The 17,026-nt window shown below is 48.2% G+C and overlaps 2 protein-coding genes across 2 annotated transcripts in view; both read right to left on the bottom strand.

Moving 5' to 3' along the window:
- Window positions 1–17,026, bottom strand: part of CELA1 (chymotrypsin like elastase 1) — a 28,670-nt gene that overhangs the window by 4,814 nt on the left and 6,830 nt on the right. The window contains exons 3-5 of the mRNA XM_040488101.1: window positions 9,436–9,561; window positions 8,504–8,640; window positions 7,064–7,209 (exon numbers count right to left, since the gene is read on the bottom strand). Of these exons, the coding sequence (XP_040344035.1) occupies window positions 7,064–7,209; window positions 8,504–8,640; window positions 9,436–9,557 (405 nt within the window). The 5' untranslated portion in view covers window positions 9,558–9,561. The remainder of the gene's footprint in view (window positions 1–7,063; window positions 7,210–8,503; window positions 8,641–9,435; window positions 9,562–17,026) is intronic.
- GALNT6 (polypeptide N-acetylgalactosaminyltransferase 6) overlaps window positions 10,706–17,026 on the bottom strand; it is a 47,139-nt gene continuing 40,818 nt past the window's right edge. The window contains exons 13-15 of the mRNA XM_040488095.1: window positions 12,704–12,763; window positions 11,942–12,024; window positions 10,706–10,768 (exon numbers count right to left, since the gene is read on the bottom strand). Coding sequence (XP_040344029.1) covers window positions 11,983–12,024; window positions 12,704–12,763 — 102 coding nt within the window. The 3' untranslated portion in view covers window positions 10,706–10,768; window positions 11,942–11,982. The remainder of the gene's footprint in view (window positions 10,769–11,941; window positions 12,025–12,703; window positions 12,764–17,026) is intronic.

Genomic DNA, 17,026 nt, shown 5'->3' with positions numbered 1-17,026 from the left:
TTGACTTTACAGAGCCAATAAAGCCTCATGGAAAGATTGACCTGGCACTTTGCTTGTAAGATTCCAGCAAAGCAGTCTTAAAAAGAACTTACGTGGTCAGTCACTATTCTTGCTGCACTTATGTAAATAATCAGGCAAAGTTTAATGTAAACAAACTAATTCTTCTGTAAAAAAATGAAGGTAAGTGTAGAGAGATGAACTTATGTTTACACTATCATCTGTATTAGATTCTAATCCTGTTAATTGTCTCCGAGGTTCTATTACATACTTATAAACTGGATCCTGAATTATTCTAGTTTCCTAAAAAAATCTGGCTCTGGCTCTTCAAATTAACATTTCCAATGTTCTCTCACCCTTTTGATTTGGAATCAATAAGAACACAGATTGCTCCTGAAAGTCCTTGGAAGGGACTACCCCAGGTCCTCCTCACCACCCAGATGGTGGTCAGACTCCAGGGACTTGGACATGCATCTCACAGCTGAAGAAGGTCCCACCTGACATCGGGTCCTACACAAACACTGGAGATGTTCCAGCCAAAGTGACTAGGAAGAGAAGTAGCTGACATGGAGGTAGACTGCTTCCTCCCAAGATGCCAGATCAAGACTTCATACTTTAACTGACTAAATACGAAACCCTTTCTTCTTCCCTTTCTTTCCTTCACTCTGGAGCTGGCCTAGAAAGATAATGCCATCATCCATATCTCCTGGGCCATGGCTAAGGGGGATAACCTCTGGAACTTAGAACAACTTTTTATTTCAGGCTGAGAGAAGACCTAACTGACCCCTGGCTTGAATGGACAAATGCAACAATCCCTGAGAATGAATCCATTAACAGTGCCATCTTACTGAGAAGTGTTTTGTGCCCTGAGAGGGGTTGTCTTTGTGGTAATTATCACTCCCCTTGGGCCTATGAATGACAAGATAGCTAGCACATAGCCAGGAAATGCCTTTTAGGTTATCCAACTGTGCCCCTAGGCTCTCCACAAATGAACTAAGACACCTCATTGTACAGTTGCCCTGGATTTACATCACCGAGTTGGAGAAAGAATTGAGTTAGAAAGGAATCATCGAGTTAGATCATTGAGTTAGAAAGGATTTTTCAGGATTCAGGATTCACTTCCTTTGGCAGGGCTACACTTCCCTGGTTAGGAGTAAAGGTACATGAGCATATGATCAGAAACCTCTCTTTAACTCTTAAAGATACTGTAGAATCTGTTGCCAAGACAATAGCTGCCCAATAAAAATCCTTAGACTCTCTAGCCAAAGTTCTTTTTTTTTTTTCTTTTTTTTTTAGGCAGAGAGAGAGAGGGAGTGAGTCAGGAAGGTCAGAGGGAGAGAGAGAGAGAGAGAGAGAAAGAGAGAATCTCAAGAGGCTCCACACTCAGCACAGAGCACAGAGCCCAATGCGGGGCTTGATCCCATGACCCTGGGATCATGACCTGAGCCAAAACCAAGAGTCAGACACTCAACTGATTGAACCACCCAGGCGCCCCATAAGTTATTCTTGATGATAGAATAGTCCTTAATTATCTTTAGCTGAGTGAGGGGATGTCTGTACTGTGGCCAATACCACCTGTTATGCTGGATTAACACTTCTGGAGAAGCTGAAACTCAATTACGTAAGATCACTGAGCAAGCCAACGTGGTTTACAAGGGTGACTGCTACAACAGGGTCTTTCTTTGACTTACTTGATTTTGATTGGTTTGGATGTTGGGGACCATGGCTCCAAAGTGCATTCTAAACACTGGGAATCATTCTGCTTATAGTAATCATAATAGTCTCCCCTGTCCATTGTTATTCTGTCAAATGTTTTATTTATTTATTTATTTATTTATTTATTTATTTATTTATTTAACATTTTTTCATTTTTGAGAGACAGGGACAGACTGCAAGCAGTGGAGGAGCAGAGAGAGACACAGAATCCGAAGCAGGCTGTCAGCACAGAGCCCGATGTGGGGCTCGAACCCCCGAACCATGAGATCATGACCTGAGCCGAAGCTGGAGACCCAACCAACTGAGCCACCCAGGCGCCCCCTGTCAAATGTTTTAAATGCATGTTTACAGCCACTAACCACCAAGAAAATGATCTCCCCAAAACGGGAACATCAGAAAAAGAATGAAGAGAACGAACAACTTACAGATCGTTGAACCTGAAGTCATGGCCTGTGAATATCACAGAGATTAAGCAAAAAACCATATGACCTGTGAATACCACACAAAGGACCAACAAAATTTCACAAAAAGGTGTGAGAACTACAGGGCAGTTGCTGAGAGTAGCACTAATGCCATAAATTTTTATCATACCTGTCAGCTGAGAATCTGATCAAAAGCGAGGAATTGTTAAGGAGACAGTAGATCCAAAACTGAGTCACTTGTGCTAAACCCCACCAAGACTTAACACCTAATCTAACTGCAGCTTCAGCTTCTTTCAGAAACGTGACCTTCAGCCAGCCAAACTGGAATTTCCTGGTCAGCACGAGGAGGTAATCTGCTAAGAGACCCTCTCTGTTCCCTTTGGGAGGACAACCTTGCCTAAAACAAGGCATTCTTTACTAATAATTTCCTTTATTCCAGCTCCCTCTCTGCCTTTAAAACCTTTTCCTTTTCTGCAGCTTGATGGAGCTCCTTTCTATTTGCTAGATGGGGTACTCCCCAATTCCTGAGTCCTTGAATAAAGCCACTTTGATCTTCAAATTTACTCAGTTGAATTTTTGTTATTTAACAGGTACCTCTGTGAAAAAGGAAGAGAGATCCACATCACCCATAATGCCTGAACTGAAAAGTAGGAATACAAGCATTTATTTTTATAGAGGTATGGAGACCCCAAAAGAATCAGCTGACAAGAGTTGAAAGTGGTCCCTTCTGGGGAGGGAGATCTAGAAGAGTGGAAGGAACACAATGATTGTTCTTTTCCATCATTAAGCTCATAGTTTTATTTGTCACCTTAAGCAATTTAATACATATAGCCTCGTTAAAAATTGAAGCTTAAAAGGAAAAGACACCAAAAGTTCAAATTGGGGATGATTCTTTTAAAAAGGAACTAGCCGTACCACACCCCAACTACTGCTTAGGAAAAGAGGATGTTTTCTTTAGACTACTGCACTCAAAACAAATCAAACAAAACAACCTAAAAATCTTCCACCCAAATTCTAATAGAGGGTTGAGAGTGTTTCTGGGCTAGAGGAATGGAAGGTAATTAAATTACATATAACACTATCATCTTATGTTAATTGACTTGAAAAGAAACACAGGCTCTGGAGAGATGGAAGGTGTGGCTGAGGATCTGAGGGCAGAAGGAAGAGCTGGGAAGGAGCTCGGTGGGAATGAGTGGATCCATTCTGAGGTGAAGAGTTGGGGGACCCAGAAGTCTGAAAACCCAGAAGACACACTCTTGGGAAACTCCAGTGGCAAGGGATCTGGAGACACAACTGCCTCAGAGAATTGTCAGTTTAGAGCGGCTGCAGAAAGAAAAGTACTCTACTTATTCAGACTTTAAGACCCTGAGAGAGCAGAAGGAAAGTGAATTAACTCAGAAAGGTTAAACCTTAAGGTAATAAGGGAAGCTGGCTGGTGAGGACCTGGAAGAGAACTGCTTACCTATCAGTCTCTACCTGCATGTAGGGCTCCCAGGATACAGGACTTCTATGTTTTCACACTAGGAAGGGTCCTGGGCAAACTGGGATGAGTTGGTCACCTTACTTCCATGGTTCTAGGTGCTCACCAGAAACATTTGGTCCTTTGAGTCTACTCTTTCAGTCAGCCTACCATCCTACAGCTGGCTTCTCTTTTTCCACTTAGCTCGGACCTTGCATTTGGTCTGCAGTCTTGTCCTTTAGCTCCAGTAATGCAGGAAAACCCAGCCCTGGATGAACGCATCCCTGCAACTGGGTCTTGAGTAAAATGGAGTGAATCACACGCTCACTTAGTCATTGTGCGGTCTGCAACCTCACTCTATCAGTAACATCTTGGAGGTCAGTCATCGTCCTACTCACTTGAATAATCCAGACCCATACAACCTTTGTGCCTTCCTTATCAGCATCCAACCCGACTCCTATTTCATAAGTACACAGACAAAATAATGCAAACACCTGCCATGCTCCAGCCACCCAGCCTGCACACTCTTTCATATCTGCGCACATTTTGGTGTCTGTCTTCCTGTGCTCTTGGTTCCATCGCTCCTCCTCTGGGATCTGGTGCTATCCGTTATTTCCTCTCGCTGACTCTACAAGATGCTTTCTTCTCTGCCTATTAACACACTCAATTTTAACATACTATATTCAGCCCCTCCATGACTTGTCATCCTCCTTAAAGCTACCAGACTTTTATTTATTTATTTTTTTTGGTCCCTCTCTTTCACCCAAGATTCTTGGAAGAGCATTCTCCATTCCTTACTATGTTTCTTGTTGCCTCTTCATTTCTTACCTTCAGTAAAACTTCTGCCCCCTCCAGTCTACTGAAACTGTTCTTGCCAGTTACCAGTGACCCACCAGCTGTCCAAGTCGGCACTTCAGTGATCTACTGTGGCTCCTGGATGCACTGTGTCATACTGTGTATGACACGTTAGTATTTCCTGAGACTCTGGAAAACCCTTATCACCTCTCATTCCTCTTAGGTCTTATGGGTTCTTTGTCCTCCACCTACCCCTGCAGCATTCAAGTATTCATGTTATCATAGTTTTTCCTCAACTCACTGTTCTTTTCTCATTCTACAACCTTTCCCCTGCAGGATGGGGGTGGCTGGGGTGGGGAGTGGAGCTCATCTGCTGTATCTCTAGCCCAGCTCTCCCCACACTCTCTTCTTCTTTATATCTAATTACTTAACTGATTAATTATACCTGAATGTCCCATTGGGATTTCAGACTCAACTTGTTCAGAATCAAGTTCATCACCTTCTTTCCCAAATCCTATAAACCTTCTGTCATTGGAGGCAGCAAACCCCTCCCCTAAATCACTTAAACCGGATGCCTGGAAGTCACTCCAGATCCTCCTTCTTTCTCCCTCCTCTCCACTGCCCTAGTTCAAGCCCTCAAATTTATTGCCTAGATAATTACAACAGTCTCCTAACCTGTCTCTCGTCCACCCTTCCCCTCTTCAAAGACACGCTTACCTTGTCATTAGACGATACCTCTAAAAGGCAACTCTGATAATGCTATTCTCCTTTTTAGAACTCTTCAATGGTTTCCCGGTGCCCAAGAGATAAAGTTCATGTCCCTAAGCATGTGATGGAGATTTAGGGCAGGCTGCCCCAAAATATACCACCTTGGGACATCGATTATTTTGAATTAAAGTTACTTAAGCACAGACAATGTAAGAAGGATATTCTAACCCTACTTTGTTTCTCGGAAAGCAGAAAATAAATGTCCCATGTGAAAGGTACCCCCCCCCTTCCCCCCGCACCAGGAGGTAAGGAGACATCCTTATGGCTGGATATAGGGGATTCAGGGCTATAGAACAAACCCTCTTACCTCACCTTGTTGGGTCTTCACTAATTTGCACCAAACCCAAACTTCTTTGTCTTGCCAATGCTTCACAGATTTATTATTTCTTTGTCTAAAAGGTCTTTGAGTCTCATATTTTTATGAGCTCCTGCACATATGAGATTAAATTCGTTTTTCTCCTGCTAATCTGTCCTATGTCAATTTAATTATTAGGTGAGCCAAAGAACCTAGAAGGAAGAAGGAAAAAGTTTCTTCCCCTGCACATGGCACTTGAAGCCCTAAGTCATGTGGCTCCTGCTTGCCTTCAGTGTCCTCTCCAGACCTTCTCTGGTATGGTAATAGTTTATTTCTAGCCCAAGGGTCAGCCAACTTTTTCTATAAAGGGCCAAATAGTAAACATTTTAGATTCTGCAGCCCGTGGAGTCTTTGTTTCAACTATTCAACTCTATCAAAGCAGCCGTGAATAATATGTAAATAAACACGTATGGCTGTATTTGTTCCAATTAAATGCTCTTTAATGAACATTAGAATCTTATATTTTTCATGTGTCATGACATTATTTTTGTACATTTATTCCCAACCATTTAAAAATGTAAAAAGCATTCTATAGAATGGTTGCAGAGAAACAGGCCGTGGATTTGGAGGCTTGTGGGCTCTGACCTCTGCTCCAGCTGTAGGGAACGCCCTGTAATTCTCTAAGTGTTCTAGATGGTTTCTTGGCCCATGCCCTAATTCATGCTGTCTCTCTCTCTCTCTCTGAACAGCTTTTCCCCTTTATGCCTGGCTTTCTCCCATTTAACCATCAGGACTCACTACAGGCTCCACTTTCTTGGGGGGAAGCAAGTCTTTTCTGACCCCAACAGGTACAGGTAAGTGCCTATCTTTTGGGCTCCTATATCACCCTACGCGTATCTTTATTATGATACTTACCCACGTTGTATTACACGTTCTATCATATGTCTGCTCCTGCCATTCCTCCACTACAACACTGTATTTGAGTCATCTTTGTATCCCTAACACTTAGCACAGTGCCTGGCCTCTAATAGGTAATCAAGAACATTTGTTGAACTGCATCAAGAAATCTATAAGATGGTACGCTGCTGATTGATTTTGTCTAAATAGAAGAGGATCCCATGTATCATATATATATAAATGATTATAACACTATTTTGTGCGCTCTCCCCTGCCCCATTCATCCGTATATACTCCTGGAAATATTGCTGAGGTAAAGGGTTGGTGGAGAAGGAGGTACAAGGAAAGCTGGGATCGATGGGAACAGAGCTTTCTTATTCACCGTTACGACCACCACCACTCCAGGCTGTAAAAAGTCTAGGTGACAAACAGCTTCCAAAGAACGTACACATACACCAACACGCAAATGTTGGGCCACATCCAAGCCTCTGAGGTCAGGGCATTAGGCAAGGTGAATTTCAGGAGATTCCTTGAGTGCCCAGTTCCTGGCACAGACTCATTCTCACTGAGACGCCAGAGTAGCAAGCGGAGTCTGGACAGGGGGTGGGAGCAGGTGTGGAAAAGGGAGTGAGGAAAAGGTTGGGGGCGGGGGCTGGGAGGCCAAGAGGGGAGGGGCCCAGCCTGCGATTCCTGATGCCTCCTGCATGTGTTCACCTGGCATCCAGAGCGAATTCCGTCTCCTCCAGCGCATACCATGGTGCTCTTCACGGTGGAGCCCCAGTAGCTGGAACTGGAGCAGGTGGCGTAGTCCACACTGGGCAGGTAAGCCTGCTGCAGGGCCTGGGCCAGCTGCCCGTTGGCTGAACAGGACACACAGCGTTGGAGGTCAGCCCCAAACCCTCTCGGGGGCGGGGGGGGGGGGGGGAGCCTTCCACACCCTCCCAAGCCTTCCCAAGCTCCAGTGAAAGCTGAACTCAGGGCAAGCTCCTTCCAGGGCGTGCCACAGATCCTCTCCCCTCCCCACTTTATATGCAAGCTACAGGCCCCTTCCTTCAGGGCTCATCCTTGATCACTGTTCCCAAGCTCCAAACCACCAACCTCCAATCTCCCTACTGCTGCTTAAAAAAAGGAAAGCACTTTAAAGTCACCGGAATGGTCGTATTTGTCGAGAACTCCCCTGCTTTCACTTCACACTGTAAATCCCACGAAGCAGAACCGGGACCATACACCCTTCTTTTCATTTCCTAAGAGCTTGCTGCAGCTTTCCTTTATCTGGCTCTTTGGACTTTTCAAAGCCTTTGCACATGAATTACTTCTCTGCATCCTTACAACGATGCTTTCATGTTATAGAGATCAGGAGGTCGAACCACTATGATATTAAGTGAACTGAGAGCAGCTGCATTAGAAGCATGTCCCTCTCTCTCTCTCTCTCTCTCTCTCTCTCTCTCTCTCTCTCTCTGTCAGCTCCAGGTTTTCCCAGCAGACTGGCTGCTTGTGGCAAGGACTTGCCTCTCCCCCAGAGCTCAAATACCGCCTCCTGGCTGACAGATGTCTGTGTCAGTCCTAATGTCCCTGCCCTTCTTAACCATCTCTGCTCATACCCCGTCCTACCTTTCTGTGTTGTCTGGATGGCATTGCCTACCAGAACTCTTCCCGCAATGAGAAGAGAGCTAGCTGAGTTCTCTTTTGCCTTCACTCCTCTGGACCTACGGCTACCTCTGGTTTATTCACCCCAACCCACAGCCCGGCGACTTTGGAGGTAGCGTGATGGTGTAACGACCACCAGAGTGGGAGCCAGGATACCCAGGTCCTGGCTCCAGCGAACTAGTTACTAACCAGTCATGTGGTCTTAATTTTCTTGGGCCTCAGTTTCCTCAGGTTATAAGATGAGAGGCTTGTAAAAATACGCCGTGAGGGAAGGTGGTATGTGGTATGTTTTGTTTTGTTTTGTTTCTCAGTTATAAGACTCTATGAATCTCTGACTCGACTGTTCCATGGCCTATTCTTAGCTCGATTTCACGCACCAGTTCTTCGATCTCTGGTTCCTCGTCCCTGACTAGGGCTGAGACCTAGGGCTACAGAAAAATGCTCCCCAGAAGCCCAGCTACCTACTCAAGACCCATGTGGTGGATTTTGCCAACGCAGGCGACTTACTCTTGGTCATGCCCCAGCCTGTGATGTAGCAGGGATTGTTGTTGGCCAGGATGGTTCCCGCCGCTGGCAGGACACCCAGCTGCACATAGTTGTTGAGGGTAACTCTCTGGGCCAGGCGCAGCAGGGCAATGTCATAGCTGTGGGAGGAAATGAGCCTGCTCAGGCCTTCCGTCAAGGTCGGCGCGTGGGGCGGCCCTCACTAAGCCTTTGTGTGCCCATAGAATTCGAAAGGAACAACTCGGAGAAGGGCTCGGGAGGCTGGTTTGCTCGGCCTCCGACTCAGTCAAACACAGCTGGATTGTAGGATATTACTTGTCGAACAGCAGCACCTGCTGGTGAGGTCTTGGTGTTGTGGTCTAGCTGTGGCCTCTGTGGCCTCTGCGACCTGGGTGGTGGTAGTGGGGCTTACGTCTCTCAGTAATGAATGGGGAATCAGAAAGGAGCCGAGTGCTGTGATCTTGGCCGTAGAGAAGAATTCTCAGGGAAGAAAGACCTACCGTGCTGCGTGGGTCTGAAAACTCCGCGGCGATATCCCAGCTCCTTGAACCCGCTCCCCGCCCCCCACGCCCCCCAGCACTGACCACCATTTTAACTACCTCCTTTCCCAAAGCGTACGGCTCAGTCTGGCACGAGTTTTCTCAGATCAGACTCATTTTAAGACATTTACTTTTGCTGACGGAGTCGATTCCCTAAAATGAGTACTAAGTAACAGCAGAAATGGAAACCTTGAACGCTGCAGAGGAGTTTCAGGGGACCCAATCAGGCAAACCAGCCTAGACCAAACAAGTGACAAAGACCTGCCAAAAGTCTCAAGCCTCCCAAAACCTAAATTCTCAGAGTCCTTCCGAACGAACGTGAGGGAAGCCAAGCCCCTGTTGCTGGCCAGTCAGCCCCCTACCTCCAGCCCAAGGCCAGCCCAGCCCTGGCCCTACCCGGCGGCCACATTATTGCTGTTCCAGTAGGGATGCACCACGATCTTCTGCACACTCACACGCTGCTCGGTGCCATCGTTCTGGCTCAGGTTGTGCTCTCCAGCCACCACACGGAAGGTCATTTTGCTGGAGTGAGACAAGAGCAGGAAGCCCTGAGTGATCCGGGGGGCTCTTTTCCATCAGAGAAGACTTGGGAAGCCATCTCACATCTTATCTTTAGAAAAAGAACTCATCGTAACTGGCCCAGGCAGAGGGCAGATGAAAAAGCCTGGAAGACGAGGAAGTAACAAGCCCCCTCGTTCTCGAATTTACTAACCTGTGGCGGTGACAAAAACTACTGGCAACTTCACTGCCCCATTTTTATTTATTTATTTTTTTATTTATTTTTGAGACAGAGAGAGACAGAGCATGAACGGGGAAGGGGCAGAGAGAGAGGGAGACACAGAATCGGAAGCAGGCTCCAGGCTCTGAGCCATCAGCCCAGAGCCCGACGCGGGGCTCGAACTCACGGACCGCGAGATCGTGACCTGAGCTGAAGTGGGACGCTTAACCGACTGAGCCACCCAGGCGCCCCTCACTGCCCCATTTTTAAAGCCCAGCAGCAGAGGCTGAGTATCTCATAACCTGGGAGAGGTGTGGTGAACATAAATGAAATAATGGCTCTCAGCCCACAGAGAGATTTTGAGGGAAGGATAAAGAAATAGTTTAAAGCATGATTCCCTGGGCCAGCAGCACCAGCATAACCCGGAAACTTGTGAGAAATGCGGATTATCAGCCTTCAACCTGAACCCACCAAATCAGAAGCTCTGATTTGTGCCTTCCAGGTGATTCTGATCCATGCTCAAATTTGAGAATAGTTGCTCAAGACACATACGGACAAAAATGATTGCCAGCCAGGCATTGACTAGGCACTTAAATATTTACCTCCTTAATCCTCACAATAACTCAGCAAAGTAGGTATTATGACCCCATTTTAGAAATAAGAGAATGAGAGCTTAGAGAAGCTAAGGAAGTCATCCAAAGGCACAAAGGTAGAAGGCGAAGCGGGATGGGAACCTAAGCTTGCCCGATGCCAAAATCTGTACCTTTCATTATAGTCTACTACCTCCCCACAGGCCCCCCAACACCCCCTTAAAGGCTTGTCCTGAGTGCTCAAAGATACATCTTCCTCCATAAAGGCCAGACTTTTCCCCTTCCAGAGGCTCAGCAAAGCTGGGTTTTGTTTTTCTCACCGGTCCACACAGTGAGCAGCTGTCATCACCCAGTTCTGTCTGATGAGGGTCCCCCCACAGGTGTGATACCATTTGCCCCCAGAGAGGTACTGGAGGGAAATCTAGAAGGGGAGGAGAGAAAGGAGGGAGAGGTTGGCGTTTCTTAAAAGGCTTTGCCCCAAACTGCATATTACACTTCTTTCCATTCCTTCCATCCTTGCAAACATTCTCCAGCTTTGTGGGCCAGAGATGGCAAATGGGTTTCATTTGACCTGTCAGTTTCTGCTGATCGGTCGCTATTGGCTCCTCGGAGTGGTGGTGAGAAGGGGTGTGGAGACGGCCCCGGGATCAGCAGGGAGTGCTCCACCGTTGGGTGATGTTTGCTGTGTACGTGGACGGGGGAGGAAAGGCACACACACAGCGTATTTGACATCCCCACTCGGGGTTGGTGCAAAGGGCCGAGAACCCAGGTCCTTTGACCTGCGTTCCCTCTTGGAAGGAAACGTGGCCATGGAATGGCTCCATCACCTAAGCCCACAGGCTTAGGTCTCCAGAGCTCCCCCTCCAATGACCTCCAGATATGTCCTGCCCCCCCACTTCAGGGAATACTCAGAACCACCACTGGAATATTCATTTTTATCAGTTCATGTCTTCCTCAGCACCTCGTATTCCACCATCGCTCTACTTCTGAAAATTCGGGTGCAAACTTCAGTGAACTGAATTGAATTCCAATTGGAGTGATTCCTCTCAAAGTGTGGTTATTCACCAGTTAATTTGCCAATTTTACGCATTTAGAATTGCTTAACTCAAAGCCTAGCTGCCCTGTGACGAAAGTAGAAACGCTTTAAATAGCCAAATAAGCTACATGCTCTACTTGGGGGTGGGGTGGGGGTGTGCTTGAATGCAGAGGCACACAGTGCAGAGTGATGTGTGTGTGTGTGTGTGTGTGTGTGTGTGTGTGTGTGTGTGCGCGCGCGTGTGTGAGGGTATTGGGACTCGGAGCTGTGGGTCTGGCATGCATGCAGTCTTGCGCGTGCCACTGGGAACATACATGTGGTTTGGGTTTGGGTGCGGGCCTGGGAAAGTAAGTGTGGCTGGTGTTCAGATCCCCTCCCCCAAACCTTTTGTATGCTTTTTCCACCTTAAGCCTGGACCCGTTCAACCTTTTACCTCTAGAATCCAGACAGTTAGAGAACTTGTGGGTAAGGATGTGCACAAACACACATGATGTTGTATACCAGCACACACGCAGCTCTCGTTTTGTTGGAAGTCTGGGGCTGTGAAGGAACACCCACCTGCGAGGGCCAGGAATTCTTCCGGGCCTCAGTCCCTCCAACTACCCGGGCGTTGGTTTCTGGAAAGTCCTGGGTGCTGTGTCCTTTGTGGGGCAGAAGAAAAGTGAGTGATGACTAAGCATGGGGTCAGCTCAGGGTGGGGGGCAGGGTGGCTGTTGTGCTTTGTCTGCGAATTCACAGTTCCTCCCTAGCAAGTGAGGGGCCCAGCTGAGAGTTATGGGAGCCCTTTCGCCAAACAGGGGAGTCTGAGTGGCTTCTGCTTCCCCCCGCCCCCCAGGTGTCCCCAGAACTCTGGCATGCTACGAAGGACCCATCTCACATCACTGGGCTAGGGCCCCAGAGGCTCCCTGTGGTCTCAGCCTTGCTCGGGGTCATCCCAATGGCCCGAGGTGACCTCTCACCCCTCTACCCACACATACGGTGCTTTGGCAGGATTCTCCAGGGGGCAAGGACGGCAGTGCACATCCCATCCAGACACCTGCTGAGGATGTCTTCCTGTCTTTGAGGGGGGTAAGGAAGCCCAGACCCATGAAAGGGGCTTCTCTGTTTCGGGGCTCAAGGCCCTGCCATCCAGAGGGTCCTGCATGGAGAGTGGCCCTCACTGCTCCTACCCTGGATTCCAGGAGGGTAAAGTTTTTGCTAGACCCACAGGGTGTCCCATCTCACCCTGGGATAGAGAGCAGGCCTGGACTTCAGGATAGCTTTTGGCTCTGCTGTCCAAATCCTCCGCCCTATAGAAGTCAGGCCCGAGGACCCACTTACCATAAAGGACCAGGGTGGCGAGCACCAAGAAGCGTAGCATGTTGCCGGCCGAGTAGACCACTGCCCCCTTGCCATGAACCAAGCCCTCTTTGTACTCCTCTTATCAGCAGCTTTGCTGACCGTCTTGCTGCCAGCTGTCAGGGCTGCAGATGGAAGGCTGGGGAAAATCACAGGTGACGTGGAAATACAAATGAAAAGATGTATTTTCAAGTAAACTAATATATCTGTTGTTCAAAGGCAGAACAAGGTCAGGTTAGGGCTGACTTAAGCATCTGCATTCAGTGGAAAGGCATCCAGTGAACTCTTTTTTCAGAAAAAAGAGAGGGAACCAGGGCTGGTCTTTCCATCAGGGTGCTCCCTTCACAGTCTGTCACTGCCTTACTGTCCTCAGTGACACTGTAAGTGCAGAGATCCATTCAGTGCACCAGGAGGTGGAGGCAAGGGGTGGGTGTGGAGGAGGGAAGAGTAGTTAGCAAAAAGAAGAGACCACGACCTCCCCCTGCCCAACGAGGAAGGTGGGCTATGCCTCCAGGACAGAGGTGTAAATGCAGGAGGACTAAACCAAGTAGGGATGGTGGAGAGAATTCTGGTGAATTCTAAGAAACGGGTTTGGGGAGACTCAGACAGAAAGCCAACCAGAGAGCTCCCAGAGAAGGAGACCATGAGGTGGGTTAGAAGGGGGAGCCGCAGGATAGGGAGATGGTCTGAGTGCTGTGAGCATGGAGGGCAGAGGGAGCAGGTGAGGAACAGGCCTGGCCTGTAGGTGATGAAGGGCCCTGACTGTCAAAGTCAGGAGAGGAGAAAGGAGGGAGGGGCAGGGCGCCTTGAGGCGGGCAGAGGACTTCGGGTCGGGAGGCCCAGAGCAGAGGGCCAAGAGCGGGGCTGTGATTGAGGCAAAGAGAAGCCAGGGAGCCTGGAGGGAGGCAGGAGAGTCATCTGGTTCACCTGGGGGTCTTTGTGGCCTAGACACTTTCCAGAATCCAAGGTTCATGCCTGCAGTTGCAAGAGAGGCCTGGGAAAAGCTGTAGGAAGGAGCTCCGTAGGCCATGCCATAGAGTTCGGGGCCATCACATTATGGCTCTCGGGGCACCCGGAGGACCCCCTTTCCAGCCTGACTGCCAGGATTCCAATAAAAGCAGATGGGGAAGAGGCTGAGCTGAGCTGGGCTGGGGAACTGGGCCTCTTTGGCCATCCTCTCCCCACCTCCCTAGTTAAGAAGCCAGCTCTAGGTCCAGGATGAGAAGCCCAAGAGGAGGCCTTTAGGGCCACCTAAACATTACCCCTCAATATCACATACTCCAAAGTAAGCCTCTAAGGGCGCCGTCGATGTCACACTCACCTCCGTACCCTTGGCCTAGGGCCACCCAATCTGTGTTTGCATAAAAACCAAAGTCTTCAGGGACGACACTTAAGGCCCTCGCAACCAGCAACCGGTGCCTAGTTTGCATGCCCCAGCCTCATCTCCACCGCTGGTCACACTCCCATTTTCACCGTTCAGGCCAGACGTAGACAGTAGTTGTGGTTTAAATGTTGAGGCATTGTGTTTCTTCTGGCCAAGCAATTCTAATTCTAGGATTGCAATCCTTTTGAAAGAGACACAGGCACAAAAATAAATGTATGAGGACGCAGGTTATGGTAGAGGTTCTCACCAAGTTGTCGCAGGATTGGGGAAAAAAAAAAACCCAAGTGTTCATCAGCAGGGAAAGGTGAAAGAAATTAGGTGTAACCAAATGATGGGGCACTCTCCAGCTTTTAAAAAGAATGAGTTAGACTTTAATGAACTGACATGAAAAGATGTCCTTGGGATATTAGATGAAGACATCAAATTGCAAATGATACGGTACTGGGTATGTGTGTACTTGTTATTCACAGAAAAAGGGTATGAAAGGGTTTATACCCGGAAGTTGGTACTTCTAGGGAATGAGTCAAGAGGTATGGAGGCATCGTGAGGATCAATTTCACTTCTTAAACTCGTGTTTTTCGGTATCGTTTGGCTCCTCTACACCATTACTTTTGTAATTAACAATAAGAATCTCTCCTGGGGTATTTGGCTATTTTGGGCAATGGCGCCAATATTCTTCAAGTAGGAAATAGAGCCCCAGGAGGGACCAGCCATTTAACGCTACAGTGAGAATCTTCGGGGATCGGGATAGGAGCACAGCATCAAGGTTTTAAGCAAGATGTAAGCAAGGTGTTAAGGTTTTAGGTGAACTCTGAGAATGATCAGAGGGGTGAATTTTAAGGAACAGTGCAGATACTGGGTTAGGGTGAGGCCAGCCCCAGCTAAGGGGAGGCCACAAAGTCTTGTATCACCCCATCAGTGCCCTCTCCCTCTTCTTGACCACCTATCTCCCCTAGTCCTCACTCCCCAATCTGGACCTACTCTCTAGGTGTCGTATGTGGTTTCTTCCTCTCTTCTGCTGCACCTCTCATTCCCTGTCAGTTACTCTTAGCTGACTGCCCCTGGGAGAGATTATACTGCTTTTGCACAGGGGTGAGGAAACTTGGCACTAAACAGGCCACCTTGGTTGGGCGTATATCGTAATATTGGCTGGAGAGCTGTTGAGTGAAGCTATAAGAGCATGAAGGATATGAGATAAATGGCAAACAATCAACACCTGATAAATGTTTGGATCCTTAATGCAACCAAAGATAAAGCAAGGATTAGAGTTGGGATCCCTGGCTCCCTATGGTTTACCCGAATTAGCATGGCCTTCAAAGTCTTCTCACTTGGGTCCCAACCCACTGTTCTGCAGGGCAACTTATCCCATAGGCACAGAAGGCACAGTGCCTAGGACCCACAACACTTTTAGGGCCCACAAAGTTTTCATTTCTTTTAAAATCAGAAGAAATAAAATGAATACCATCAGCCTGGATTATATTCATTTTTATACCAATGCGGTTGTGAAACGTAATTAAAAAAAAATTTTTTTTTTTATGAAGACAAAAGGGCCTAGGTCCCATGAAAGTCACAATGCGGTCCCCATCCTCTAGCTTCTACATCCACCACTCCTTCACCCTGATGTCCCCTTGGTTTGTCAGATCCACTTGTACCTTTGTCTCTCTGTGACTCTTCTGAGTCTCGATGGTTGCTTGTGTGGGATCCCACCTAAGGACCCACCCCTGAGGTCAAAGGTCAAATGTCATCATCTTTGTGAGGCCTTCCCTGACTCCCCTAAATGGAAGGAGTCGTTCTTTCCATCTCACCTGGCGCATCTCTGAACATCTCCAGGCTGGTCCTGACTTGCTTGCGGCTGCTTCGCCAGCTCTAGGGTATGAGCTCCGTGGAGGAGAAGCCGCATCTTACACCTGCTCGTGTCCACATGGGCTTGACACACACGATGTAGGCTAGATTAGGGGCCACAGGGATGTCTGGGGACAAGAGACAGTGATGTGACAGAACTTTTCAGAGGTGATGTGTGTGGCTCTACACAGCCTGAGCCAACTGATTCTCCAACAGATCAGCTAAGGGACACTATGGGGGAGGAGGAACCAGTGGTAAGTTTCCTTTACCAATGCCATAAACCCTTTATTTTCCCTGGGACCTCGTGTCCAATTTTTGCCAGCAAGGAGTTTTTACTTTCCCCACCCCTGGCCACATCCTGGCCACATCCTGGCCACTCTCCACTCTCCCTCTGGCTAGGCTACCCCCAGAATGTTTTCTCCACAGGGTCCTGAAGGCTCTCAGCAACTTAGGAGACCTCCTGCTGTGGGAGTTGTGCAGGGAGAGGCAGCTGCGGTCCCATGGCACCCTCCTGTGGTAATGCCCAAGATGACAGCCTGCTATGGAAAGTCAGAAGCCCTTCTGGAAGGAGTGTGAGTCTTCCTCTAGGCAGCTGGGCTCTCTAGTTCAGACAAGGTGGCCACGTATGGTGGGGTCCAACTTGCTTGGAGAAGAGCTGACATGCATGCTGGGTCTGCTCGACGTGGAAACTTCATGTGGGCACAGCACTCAAGGCCAGTTAAGCAGTCATGCTCAATTCTACACACTGTCCCTACTGCCTCAGACTTCCCAGGGCCTCAGGTTGCCAATACCTTGCTGCATGGCATTGGACAAATTACTTCCCTTATCTGGCCTCGGTTTCACAATATGAAAACGATAGGGCTGGACTATAACGATGGTTTCAAATGGTGCTCACAGACCTTTAGAGGTTCAGGGGCTGCTGGGCATTGCCCTCACCTGCCCTCAACTTCACCCACTGCCACTTGGCTTTTCATCTACAGTATAGATGGGGCACTGAAACAAGGCTTCTAGGACTCAGACCTGAGAATCCCGGGCTCCATGAGCTGGCTTTCAACACGAACATCCCAGGATCCCCAAAT

This window comes from Herpailurus yagouaroundi, unplaced genomic scaffold (assembly GCF_014898765.1).
Source record: "Herpailurus yagouaroundi ecotype Mexico unplaced genomic scaffold, PumYag 166, whole genome shotgun sequence".
Classification (NCBI taxonomy): Eukaryota; Metazoa; Chordata; class Mammalia; order Carnivora; family Felidae; genus Herpailurus; species Herpailurus yagouaroundi.
Note: the sequence above shows the minus strand (reverse complement) of the source record. Positions and strands in the feature narration are given on the sequence as shown.